Source organism: Drosophila subpulchrella, unplaced genomic scaffold (assembly GCF_014743375.2).
Source record: "Drosophila subpulchrella strain 33 F10 #4 breed RU33 unplaced genomic scaffold, RU_Dsub_v1.1 Primary Assembly Seq354, whole genome shotgun sequence".
Classification (NCBI taxonomy): Eukaryota; Metazoa; Arthropoda; class Insecta; order Diptera; family Drosophilidae; genus Drosophila; species Drosophila subpulchrella.
The window spans coordinates 4096120-4109915 of record NW_023665577.1 but is presented as its reverse complement, the minus strand read 5'-3'; the positions used below and the strand labels follow the sequence as shown (position 1 = coordinate 4109915).

Below are 13796 nucleotides of genomic sequence, written 5' to 3'. Positions count from 1 at the left end.
TTGAAAAAAATAAAGCATTATTAATGATATATATAATATACGACTGGTAATAGTTCCTTTATTGTGTAAACGGGTAAAACTTTAATAGGGATACATTATTTTAAACTGCCACATCGGCAAGCCAGAAGAACTGGCGCACCTCCTCCTCGTTGGAGGGCCTGCAGTGCGGGGGCGGGGTGATTAGCGAGTTCCGGAGCGCCTTCATGGCCAGCATGTTGCGCTTCACGTCCATGGAGAGGTCGATAATGCGCTCCGGGTAGTGGACCCCGATCAGGCACTCGTACTGCTCCTGCTGATCGGCGGACATTCGCCAGGGCTCGTGGCTACGGAAAATAAATTGTAAATAATACAACAATTTTTTCATTTTAAGAATTAAGTATTAAAAAAGATATTTTAAATGAAGTGATAAATAAATATATAACATTGCGTATACGACTGTTCAACTAGTCTATAGTTCAATTGCAGGTTTTTTTCTGTAATATCAAAATAGTTCTTGCTGTAAATCGGTGGAAACTAAACATGCTATTTTACTACTAAATTAAATTACCACTTAAGTGGTAAACAGTTCTCAAATTAACGTTGTACTTTAATCATTGAGTTTATAAGTTAAAGTTTAATAATTCCTAATAAAGCTTCGATTCTATGATCCAAGTTGACAACATTTTTGTTATACCCGTTTTAAAGGGTATACTTGATTCGTCGGAAAGTATGTAATACGTAGAAGGTAGCGTCTCCGGTGTCCGGTGTCCGGTGTCCGTCTGTCTGTCCGTCCATCTAAGATCTCGGAAACTATAAAAGCTAGAAAGTTGGTATCTGGCATGCAAAGTGCCACGCCCACTCTAACGCCCATAACGCTACAACCTGTCTAGCACCTCAATTTTTGAAGATATTAGAAAAAAGTAAATGGAATTTTGTTTTGAATATCAAAGCCAAAAATGGTGCACATCGGATTCTTAAACAATCTTGGTTATAGTCGCGTTACTGCTTTCATATCTCCATCTCCCTCGGACTCCCATTAGCTTAGTAACGGGTGTTTGATAGTCGATGGCATCAACTATAGCGATCTCTTTTGTCTTGATTATACTTTTTGAAAACTAACATTTTCAATTAAACGTGGTTTTCTTATAGTATATTGCGTATACGACTAGTTAAACATCAAAACCTGGTTGCGGTAAACTTGTAAGAACTGAAAGCAACATAATATATTATTTATTTAAGTACGTTATATAAAATAAACCAGTTTTTGTCTGATAGATTTATAGTAAGATATCTTTAAGCTACGAACTTCAAATTTAATAAGTATTAACAAAAGCTTCGTTTGAGAATTCAAAAAAGGAACATTTTTCTGTTATTGTAACCCATGTAATTATTCCATTTAAACGGGTTTCTTATGTTCTTAGGGTCTAGCTCTAAAACTCACACAAATTCCTTGGGCACATTCATCAGCTCCGGGACGTACTGCTTAATGTAGGCTCCTTCGGGGTCAAGTCGCTTGGCCAGGGCCACCGGGCAGGTGACCAGCGAGGAGTCCAGCAGCCGCTCGAAGGCCGAGCTGGAGACCCACATCCAGTTGCCGGCGCAAACCGACCAATCGGCGTCCAGGAGATACTTCAGGAAGTGCTGCAGCCCGTGCTCCCAGCTCTGCCACATTCCGCCGCGCGTGAGGAAAGTGGCCACCGTGTTGCGCAGCGTGTGGTGGAGCCATCCCTCGGCCAGGAGCTGTCTCATGGCGCCATCGATGAGCGGGAATCCCGTCTGACCTAGGCGCCAACGCTGCAGCAGGTCCTCGTTCGGCTTGGCCCACGGGATGGTCAGGCAGATCTCATTGCCCTCCATGCGATCGTAGTTGGGATTGTTCACCGACATGGTGTAGAAGTACTCCCGCCAGATCAGCTGACCCGTGATATGGGCACCGCCAGTCATCTGAACGCCGCGGACACAGGCACGCAGCTGAACATTCTTGAAGAGATCATGGACACTCCAGTAGAAGCGACGCACCGAAAGGCAACCGAAGCGCAGATGGGCACTCATTGACTTGGGCGTATCGTGGATATTGGGCAGCGCCTGGTTGGGCAGATAGAAACCCCGTTCAAAGGCATGTTGCTCCACCTTGAGTCGCTCCTCCAGTAAAAGTAAGGCCTGCGTTTCCCCACCGCGCCAGTTGATCTTGGCCAGAAAGCCCATATTGTCGCCGTACACGTTGAAGTGCTCCGGCGTAGGCATGTCCTCGAAATAACCAAGACTCCGACGCAACTCTGGAGCCAGTTCCACGAAGGAGGCATCATCCAGTCGAGGATCGGCAGCGGGTCGGGGCGGCAACCCAATTATTTGCACCGTGTGCTGAAGCATTATAAAGATTTAAGATTTATTTGAAGGCTAATTTATATAATATTTTTTAAGAAGTTACCAAAAACATCTGGTAGGTGAGCGGCGGAATGCCACCATTGGTGTCGATCACCGTGCGCGGATCCCACAGCGTATGAGACACCTTTTCAACCAAGTCGATGCTCAACTCCCGGCATAGAGAACGGATGGTCTCATCGCGCTCATTCCAAATGGGCTCACAATCCTGCTCTATGCAGATCCTGTGCAGACGCACTTGCTCGTTTAGCCGCCGGAAGATATGCGCCGGTTCACCCTCGAAGACGTGGAGACGTCCACGTCCTTCGGTGGCCAACTGCAGCTGGTCATCAAGGTCCTGCAACGAATCCAACAGGAATCTCATCCGGTTGTAACCCACGCTCTTGGTACCTATTTAAAAAAATAGTTCAAAATTCATTTTGGATTCATTACATTTTTAGCTATCCCACCCATCGCACCTATTCAAATTTTGTATATGCACTACTTGTTTAATATCAGGTCAAGTGAATACAATACGAAAGAGTTTTCACTGTTTTATTTATGAGTACTGTAGAAGGAAAGAAGTCCAAAAATTTTTAGCACCAAAAAAGGAAAACTAATCAACTTAACTTGATGTATGAAACTGTTCTATACCTGTACAAAATCCACTGCCGTTTAAGTGTTTGGTTTAAATTGATCTTTTTCATATCATGATGCTTAACTTTAATTAAACAATTAAATAAATTTCGGTTTGATTTAATATTGTCTGGAGAATGATGGTGTTTCTACGTTTTGTTCGTTGTGTTCCTGCTGTTGATGTTTTACCATTCTTGTTCTGCTGTATTGAAATTAAACACTATAGCTTTCATAAGTATGGCCAAATTAAGTATGCTAAACAAGTTTGCATGTTCAAGTGCCGCCATTCAGCTATCTTTGCAGCTTTCTCGCACACAAAACGTTCCGTTAAGCTCGTTTTCCATTTTCCATTGCAATAATTGTTTTCCCGCTTCTCCCCGCAAAACGACTCTTATCGGTCAAGTTATGGGTTCTATAGGGTTCTCTCCGACTTTTCAGAAAAAGCGAGCTCTTTAAACACTAGCACAAAAGGCATTATACTAGTATTCTGGTTTGTTCTCAATGTCTCTACCCATTTTGCATTGTCTTTCTATATCTCTCTCAGCGATTCAACAGCGTATTCGCAAAACCACCAGCCGCAAATCGCATTAGAACGCATCGTTTGTTTTGTTCCACCATGCAAAAGTGCATTAGGTTTTCCCTCCCTTTTCCACAGCCCCTTTTCCCAATTTCCACGAGCTGCGAAAACGCTGAATTCGCAGCGGTCGCGGCAAGAGGTAGTACTCGTATTTGATAAACGAAGCAAGTCGCAAAAAATGATATTAGCTCATACGTAGAATGAGTGTGTAATGACAATCGAGCTAAAAGCTTTTATTTTAACCCACTGTTGCCAATAATTACAATATTTTATTATAATTAGTATTAGTTCTAGGATATTACTTTTTGTTAAATAAGTTTCGTTTATGATGTGTAAGGCTTAAAAATTAAGAATATAATATATTTAGACTTACATTTCATAACATTTTTTACAAATTATAGTTGTGATTTTGATTTAGTAAAGCATAAAAAAACCAACGAATGCAAAATAATCAATATTAAAAGTAACTATAAACATTTGCTTCTTCGTTTAAATCGCCAAAATTCAAATTCACTTTTAAAGTACTCTTTGGTAAAAATAAAAAAATAGTGTGGAAGCTCAAGGTCAAGGTCTTTTGTAATACTTAATAGGAAGCCAATCATTACTTATGGCCATTTTCCACCACAAATATATTCGTTTAATGGATCTATATAGTATCTGTGGCAAATGCCCCACTTACCGGCACTCTCCCCATCGAATATGAAAACGGGAACTAGGGCTATACCCTGATCCTTGTCGGCGAGGGCGGCCAACAGGGCGGGATTATCGTGCAGCCGCAATCCGTGGCGAAACCAAATCACATTTGCTCCTCGCGTGGCCATCTTAAAACCGCGAAGTGATCAAGTTAGGGGTATACAAGTCCGTGATCACTCTCGATAGCTATCGGGGAGAACAGTTTTCCAGTTGGGGAAATATACCGACTCGGGGGATTTATTTTTTTCCGCACACGACTCACTCGCGCCGGCTGCTAATTGGCGAATGAGAATGTGAATGCGAAATTCGAGTGTTAGGAGTGTATCTCCGACTGCAGCTCAACGTTTCCCGCTCGACGCTAAATGCAAAAGTGAATCGGACAGCTGTTGGGAGCGAGACAGAGATGGAGAGAAAGAGACCTGTGGGAACTGCACACTGAAACCAATTGTTGTACATCAAATACACAAAATTCTCAACAAAACGTTTGTTATTACTTAAAAATACCAAATTAAAATTTTTTACACTCCATTTAAAATAACAACCTATAACATCAATATTATTTGACTTAAACAAACACAATTTTATGAAATTTTTCAAAATGTTCATACAAAATATTTCGGGTTTGCCCAAGAAAATTATTTTACAAATGTGTCAAAATATCATGAATAAGAATTCGGTATAAATGCAAAATGAATTCAAAATATTGTTATAAGTTCTTGTGTATTCGTACTATTAACTTCGCAGGTAAGTTAATAAAAATAATTTTTGAAGTTTCAAGCAAATTTGTGCAATGTTGAAATATTTCTTTACTTGGATAAATAAACAAAACAGAATTAAACACCAAAATGGCTATTACTTGGGTATTTTCGTTCTTGACAAAATGTTTAATATTATTTAAAAATACCAAAATAAATAAACTTTCACATTCCATTTAAAGAAAAAACCTACAACATCAATATTATTTTACTTAAAGAAACCTATTTTTATGCAATTTTTCATTATGTTCATACAAAATATTTGGAGAATAAAAATTATTTTAGAAAAATTTCAAATTATTGTCGGAAAAAATCTTGTGATGGTTTGCAATGATTTTATTTTTTTATGTGAGGAAGGACATCGTGAAAACTTTTGGTTTCAAATGTTTATTGTGTTTATTATAGATCAAGAGTTCTGTCTAATATGCAATATGAATTCAAAATATTTGTATAAATTAACTTCGCAGGTAATTTAATAAAAATAGTATTTTAATTCTCAAGCGAGTTTAAGCAATGTTGAAATATTTCTTTGTTTGGATAAATAAATGAAACAGAACTAAACACCAAAATGGCTGCTATTTTCGTTCCGTGTAGAAGCGGGCACTGTGAACCGAACCGGTAACTTGAAGCCACCCGTTTGAGTGCGTCAATACAAAAGCTGGCGATGGCTGTGTGTGTGCGAGGGGGTGGCTGTGTGCGTGGGCGCTTGTGTGAGCTTGAGTGTGGCACTCTGTCCACGGTTGCCTGCACTTATAGCACTGCACTAAGACCGAGCCGTAAACCCCCCATTTCACCCCCTAGCTAGCTGCCACCCCATTTCGTTAGCTCTCGCAGTGGGGGACTGTGTTCTGAGCACACAGAACCAGAACCCAACTGTTGCCGCTTATGACGTGTCGAGCTTTTTGCGAGTATTCAACTATAACCTTGCGAAGGTACAAGGGTACTTGTGCTAGCTTTTTAACAATTTTTTATTGCAATATGATTTTTTATGGAATATAACCAAATATGTTATTATAAATATACAAATTTGGTCGATTGAAAACATTTGTAAAAGTAAATTAAATGTAAAAACCTTTTTTACATCTATCTTTCTATTGTTCTATTCCTATTTTAATACAATATAATTTTTTTAAAAATATAACCAATCACGTTATTATAAAAAAACATAATTGGTCGATTGAAAATATTCGAAAGTAAGTTAAATATAAAAACCTTTTTTACATCTATCATTCTTAAATCATACTTAAGTTCTAAATGAGTAATAGTAGATTCTTACTTAAATTAAGTATGGGTCATACTTAAATTTATTTTGAATCATTCAATATTTTAGTATGGATACCTCAGTTAATAATGGATTCTACTATGCATTTTGTTATTGTACGCAAAACTTTTTATTTTCTTATTTCTTTGTTTTTCTTTGTTTTTAAAAAGATAACTGCCCTCAGTGTGATATTAGGATATGTTATGAAAAGAATTTGTTTTTTATTTTATAACCTATGCAGACTTTGATCTCCATAATAAATCAGAGTTCCCTTGTCACATGCTTCATTTTTTATTGCAGTGTGCAACATTGGCATGGTTACCCCCATAACGTAGGCCATAAACCCTCTGCCAGCTTTGAGTGAGCTTTACCCCTTGAAAGCCCCCCTCACATGGAATGCCCCACGTCCCTGGGCAGCCTCGACGAGCCTTGTTGTGAGCAAACTACGCACTTGCATCACGAAAACTTTGGCATTGCATGTTGCCCAGACAACGACAACGACATCGACAGGAGCAGGAGCAGGAGCAGTAGCAGCATCAGCCAGGACCAAAAGGAGGAGGCAACGTGCGTAACGGAATGTCAACTGCAAAGCTCGGCGATGCACGTGTCCTGGCAACAACAACAACATCAGCATGCTGCATGCAACAATCAGGCGAGGCATTCAAATGATGACGATGATGAGCCTGCTGTGGTTGGACTATGGCCAAGACCAGGATTAGGGGCGAGTGGGGAAAGGGGATGGAGGTAGGGGACTGAGTGAAATGAACAATGAAGTGGAGACGAACCAGTGCAAAAGGTTTCGCACAAAAGAATTTTCCTTGCCTTGTTAGCTTTTATGAAACTAATTTACGTTCATCGCTTGAGAGGGCTTAGAAAGGGGCTAAAAATTCGGAAATTTGAGGATTGCAAATGGCCAAAACAATTTATTTTTCCCAAAAAACTCATATTACTCATACGCCGGGTGGGTTTCCTTTCACAATTTCTGCTCCATTTCAATGGGTTTTTATTGATAGTTAAGGGCGATATTGATTGAAATTGCCCTTTACATGAGAATGAACTTTATTACTTATACGCCAGGTGGGACCAATTGTTCGTTGGGGCTTCCTCTGACAATTGCTGTCAAGCTGCCATGGTTTTCTTTTCTTTTTCGGAAAGTAATCCCATACAACACTAATTGGTTCTCACATAAGATTATTTGGCGTATGAAAAGAAACTGAAAATACAACAATTGGGGGATTAAAATTGTCAGTTTTACAGACATAACCATTATTTTCTATGAGCCAGATGGGACGCTCTTTGCCTTTGTCAAGTGCTCATAAGTATTTTGCCATGAACTGTCTCTTTTGTAGGTTAAGTTTAAAGCATTTAAAAAGGGATTGAAAGAATAGGTGGAATGTTACATATATTTTCCATCTCGTAAGGTTTACTTTTATTCTTCGGGTTAAAGCGTTTAGAAAAGGTCCTCAAATGCGAATTGCATTTGTAAGTTGTAATGGAGGACTCCCTAATACTCGACCGCCGGGTGGGACGAGGCCTTCAAAGGGATTTCCTTTATTTAGTGCAGCTGGTTTGCAACGGCTTTCCCTCTCGGATAGTAACTGTTCAGCCATTGTCGGGCTGCCCCACACCATAATTTATCTTCCAGCCAGCCAGTTCCCAGCTCAGGTGCAGTGGATCTTCCGTTGAACTGCCGGGCGCAGGTTGCTAGTTTCATTCTTTCACTCAACACGTCACCAAGGACTTGAGGGGCATCCTTTGTGCAATCAGCAGCAGCAGCAGCAGCATCCCGCCCACACAGCCCCTGTGTTTGTGTTGATGCTTCGCTACATTACATGATTGCCAGGCTGCAGATTGCAGCTTGTTAGTGAGCAGTGTTGCCAGCAGACAACTCTGAAATCCAGGATAGATCTGATAAAAGGTAGCTGAAAAACAGGATAGCCCAATTTGGATTAACAATTCCGAAAATATAATATACAACTGGATTTATTTTAGTTCAGGATCTGGGGTTGGATTACGTTCTTTCGAATAAATAGTCACCTAAGGTATTTTGGATCAAGTTCTGCTTTGGAATAGGTTTATAATTTTTAAGGAAATATAAGAACTAAGAACTAGTTTTCATAACATTTTTCTAGAGATTTTAGCCAAATTCCGAATAATAATTCGCATTTAGTTTAATATTTTTCTTAATACCTTATAACCACATTTCTATCGCAAAAAAAATCGAAAATACATATCAACACTGCTAGCAAAGATTGCGAAAGAAATGCTCGCCTGCGTAATTTTCCTTTGGAGTATTTGCGGACGAGTTATACGAACAATATGTAACAATTTATGTTATACGTCCCATTTTACACATTTCAAAGGATGAAGCCCTCTCACATGCAGACAATCGAGTCTGCAAAGCAATCCATCACAGCACTTTTGTTGCCCGGTTATGAAATCGAATTTCTTGTTGAGTGATCCGGACAGGCTGACAATGTCAGATTGAAGTCGCTGATGGTTGCATGTGTACACAATTAAATGAATAATCATAGCACACATTAAGCTTGACAGAAATCTGACAAATGCCAAAATGTCCCTATGCTATAAATAAACTCGAAAGTACACACTCGACTACAGACAACACAGAATTTTCGGTCCGGTAAGGAGATTATGTTGCCCAACGCAAATCCCTATCCAACAGATAGCTTCACAGATTTCCAAGTCCTTTGCTTAATCACTAAGACCACATGACGTGAGCACATAAAGTAAAAAGAAAAGAGAAAACCATTTTGAAAATAATTACATTAATGAAATCTAAAGAACTGCCATTAACTAATTGCTGAAATGAATTATCTAAAAAATAATGAATAAAGCTTTAGGATTTTCATCATTTCGAACTTTAATTTGGTTTCTAGCAACATATCACATGTGTTATCCCTTCTGAAGGACTAAAGCCAGTTTAACATGGTTGTATATCTTGCGATTTCTTTAGCAAAGCCTGCATGTGCCCTTTGGACCTTTATTTCTCTTCCAGTATTATTTTTTCTTTATTGTGATTCCAGTAGGTCTTGTTCGTAGACTTTACTGACTTTACTAATACAAGTTAAACAATCAAATATGTCAATTATACGCACCATTGGACCCTTTGTGGGTCCAATCCTATACACACACTCAGCGAATGCCATGGAAAACCGTCCGTAAAGCAATAATATTTAATGTAATTTTATGTGCATATATATATGTATATGTATGTATAAACGGGCACTGGCAGAGGGCTTAACTACTCTACGGGGAAAAGTCACAGCGTCTCTGAAAAGCATTTCATATGCAAAGGGATTTTGACTTAAAGTGTGATTTATTTGATGCGTTAATACTTGCAATTTTCAATGTAAACACTAAAACAAAAGTAGATAATTTGTCATTTAAAAATATTTATGTTTATTTAAATTATTTTTTTTAACATTGTTTAAGACTGTTATATATAAAATAGTAAAGACGATTTTAAGAATCAATGCAGAGACAACTAAGTAGAACTACAACATCCAATTGTTTACCATATATTTCTAATTATCGTGAAGGTTTGTGCTTATAAGTGATTTTGCCCCGAGAGACCCTTAAGTAAATTATAAAAAAATCTACAATATTTTCAAGATAATTTTAACTAACAAAAAATATTGAATTAGCATATAATTGTTAACCAAATAAAAAATAAAAAAAAATTGATTGTTTATTTTTACTTTTATTTGATATCTTACAAGACTTTTAGGGTATTTTAACCTCTGCTTACCAAACCCAGACTGTACCTTTCACTTGCTATTTTTATGTGGAATTTTTGTAATATGTTGTGCTTTTGACTATTGTTTATTTTTAGTCGAAATGGCAGGCGCACGCACACTCGTGTCCACAAATAAGTGACGGGTTGCGTGTCTGCCAATGCGTCTGAATGGGAGTAAGTGTGTTTTTTTATATGGCTGTCAATAACAGGCGGCGCCTGTCAAGGGGCGTGGCACCAGGGGGTCATTGGGGTCTAGCAGGGCAGCGGTTTGAAGGACCTCGTCCTTATTTGTTTGTTTACCTGACAGACGGAGCATTCAGGCGAGGAAAACTACCCCCTCGCTTTTCCGCCTTAATCCCGCCTTTTCCAACTGCGGCACACTGAACTCTGCAGGCTGACGTCAACCGAGTCGTATTAATGCCTTCAAATTGTAAATATTGTTTCATGTCTGATTGATTGCACCCAACTGACCCTTCTCCTGCCCCTTTTGCACCCCAACCCCTCCTCCGTCCTTTACTTGGCATATATGCCGACAAATTAACTCGCATAAATATTTATGTAAAGCAGAAGGGACCTTTGAAGTCTGCCGGCGGGAGAAACGGCTGCGAAAATCCTGACTTCAGCATATGGACCTTATCGAACCCATGGTTGATTGTTCAAAAGGAAAAGGCACCACGAAAAAACGTGGCATTTTAATATATTGAAATAATAATAATCAAAAATAACATTTAGTTTAAGAAAAATATATTAGAATAATTACTACAATCCAATATTTCAAAATCAAATATCTCACATAAAGTTTTCTGGTTAAATTAGTCTTTTGGAAATAACATTTATTAAAATTATGACAAACAGCCTTAAATATTTGCATAAATAATATTTAATTTAAATAGAAGGAATAAGAATATTTTGTATAATCCAATTATGAAAAATCAAGTATCTAAAGGTTTTCTGATTAAATTGTTTTATGATATGTTTAAAATTTATAATACAATGGCTCGTAAACTATTTCTTCACCGAAAGTTTTACATAAGGTCCAACCCAAATAAAAGTTAAATGTTTTTGTTTTTTAATTTTTTTTCAGTGAAAATGGTAGGGGTAGGGATTGTTCCGCTTTATTGAACCACCGTGCGGGGACTGCAGTTCGTGGGCTTAATTAAATGGGGACTGTCGATGGCGTAGGCAGGCCGGTAAACGAGTTCTTTGAGCCACAGGACTCCAGCAGGCCCGATCCCCAATATGCAGTAATGAACAACTTTAACAACTTTCTCGATGATGAAGCCTTAGCCTCATTTATGGCAGCCATGATGTTTACCTCGTTCCGGCCAGATATTAAACCGCATTATCGCGTCTGACGGCTGGGCCAAGAGTCATTTGTCCAGCGACTTAGGCTCTGACCCCTTTTCGTGGGAGCAGTGGGAAATTGGCTAATATCCTTGATATATCCCCAGCCGTAAATCCTCAGCCAGCTATTAATTTGCAGCAAGCTGCTGGCATCAGGCAGCGACTGTCGCATTGGAGAAGAAATAAAGTTTCGAATAGAGCTTCTCTTTCGGGAAACCATTTAATAAATGTTCCTTTTTGCCGCAGCCGGAGCTCTGAGATGGGAAAAACAGCGAGCAAACAAGAGCAGTAAACAAATATTAATCACTCTTAATGAATTTGATGTCAAGCATGAATATTATTATACAACTTTTGTGCTGCAAACGCTGACAGATAGCGAGCGAAATCCGCTCTGATTAAAAATGCCAACGGTCGGGGAGACTGGGATAAGGGATATGTATATGGCTTGGGATACTGGGCTCCCTGGGCATTCATAAAAGTAAATTATGTAAGCGAAACTTTCTTTCTACGGCCTTTTTTTTACGCCACACTGTTCTGCAAAAGTTCCACTTTCATCGAGCTTCATTTGCGTCTTTCAGTCTCCTAGAATTCCCGGCCAATTCAAAAAGTTCAAATAATTGTTTTGAACTGAACTTAACAGAATGAACTCATTTTCATGCGCCCGGAAAATTTAACTTTTCTTTTTCTGCCATTCTCAGCCTTTTCACTGCTCGGACGTGAAGTGCTGCAATTGGTGCCAGGTGGAAATGGCCAGGTGCAGGCCAGGATGGACAATGGGATGGAAATCGATAAGCAGTTCTATGCATTTGAGGGAAATAAATAGGGTAATATGTTGGAAATAAGATGGTTTTAGTCCATACAAAAAAAATGCAAATGGAATTCTATTACGTTAAAAATCCTGTTGATTTCTTAATGTTTTGTTGTGTTTTTTATTATTATTTGCCTTTTATCTATATCAAAAACCAATTTTTAAATGATAACTAATTTTTAAATGATAACTTTTCTAAATTTCCTTTAAGGACACCCATTGTGCAATGTTCTTGGCCATCCTATTCTCCTCCTTTCCGACTTAAAGACAACTTAATCTTTGCGCTCAGATCGGGATTGAAAAATGGCTTGATGCGGCGCTAAAAAGATTTGGTCGCATTAAATGCTGTCGTTTATCTGGCACTTGGCTCACACCAATGGAGCCAAGCCACTCACACACACTTGAGCATTCTCAAAGACCGGACCAGCACGTGTGTTAGTGTTTGTGCGAGAAGCCGGAGGCTTGTGTTTGCCTAATACGCTTCAACTTCTTTGCCCACAAGCCAAAACACAGGCTAACACACACTCACACACAGTGGCCCATAAATAGGTACACGGACAAGGGATCGGCATGTCAAAGGCACGTGCAATCCAATATAAACAATCCCGCATATGGACACACAGAGAAAATGTCACAAAAAACCAGTTTCAAGTCAAAAGTGTCAGCAAAATGTGTGGCGTATCTGCATATGTAAATATTCGTGATTGATTTGTCAAATCTTTTGATAGTTTATTTTCATAATACTACTAGAGCTTAAATAGGCTTCCAATTCTTTTTAGTACTTAAAAACTATAAGCAATAAAATAATCCTTAAAAGAAGTGTATCTTAAACTGTTTATTTTGACATTCAAGCATCACATATATTTCTTTTAAATATTTTTTATATATCTTATTACCAGATATCGTAAATCCCCTTAAATATGATTGTTTTAGTATCTTAAAGTGTGTTATACAAACTTTTTTTCGATAAACAAACAATAAGTTTTATTTGTGTGTGTTTTGTGAAACTCAATTCACTTTTACCCCTGGTAATATTAACATGTAGTGTAATTTAAAAAGAAACCATCACAAAAAGTTTTCAAGACTAATTAAACTTTGCATATTTTTCATCGAAATATTTTTTCCGGAATATGTAATTTCTTGAAGAATAATTTTTTCAGATCAACTATATCAAAATCCTTCTGTCTTAAAAAAGTGTGTGTTTAAAGTGTTTTATACAGACCTTTTAGGCAGTAGTATGTAATGCTTTTAATGAATTTTTTATATTTCAATGAAATATAATTTTTTTTCGACATCTGTAATCCCTTCAAAAATTATTGTTTCGCTCAGCTATTGATGAGAAGCAAAATCAGGGGATGGCACTATTATATTTTTTCCGTGCACTTTCCCCTACATATACAGTTGCGTGTGCCTCTGTTGAACTAACCGGCGGCTTTTCATTTTTTCCCCGAAGCCCTCTACCAGCACAAAAATTTCTTTGGCATTGGCCAGGTTCTGCTCCTGGTGCACACCAATGCGGCGGCCATGTTCGCAATATTTTTCCACTTTTTTCGTTGGAATTCCACATCTTTTTTGTGCCGCCTAGCCGGGCCAAAAGCCGCCCCGGGGGTGCCGCACTGGCGGAG

The 13796-nt window shown here is 38.5% G+C and overlaps 1 protein-coding gene across 1 annotated transcript; it reads right to left on the bottom strand.

Annotated features, from left to right (window-relative positions):
- Positions 1-17: 17 nt before the first annotated feature.
- Positions 18-4544, bottom strand: LOC119559773 (cryptochrome-1). The gene is made up of 4 exons (XM_037872849.1): positions 4233-4544; positions 2408-2751; positions 1421-2340; positions 18-323 (listed from the first exon to the last, which is right to left on the bottom strand). Exons 1-4 carry the CDS (start codon positions 4372-4374, stop codon positions 101-103), a joined length of 1629 nt encoding a protein of 542 aa, XP_037728777.1. The 5' UTR covers positions 4375-4544; the 3' UTR covers positions 18-100.
- Positions 4545-13796: the final 9252 nt, after the last annotated feature.

Coding starts and splice junctions, on each gene's coding strand:
- LOC119559773 (XM_037872849.1), bottom strand. CDS start 4,374: ATGGCCACGCGAGGAGCAAATGTGATTTGGTTTCGCCACGGATTGCGG. Junction 2,341..2,407: donor TCACCTACCAGATGTTTTTG/GTAACTTCTTAA, acceptor ATAATGCTTCAG/CACACGGTGCAAATAATTGG. Junction 324..1,420: donor AATGTGCCCAAGGAATTTGT/GTGAGTTTTAGA, acceptor TATTTTCCGTAG/CCACGAGCCCTGGCGAATGT.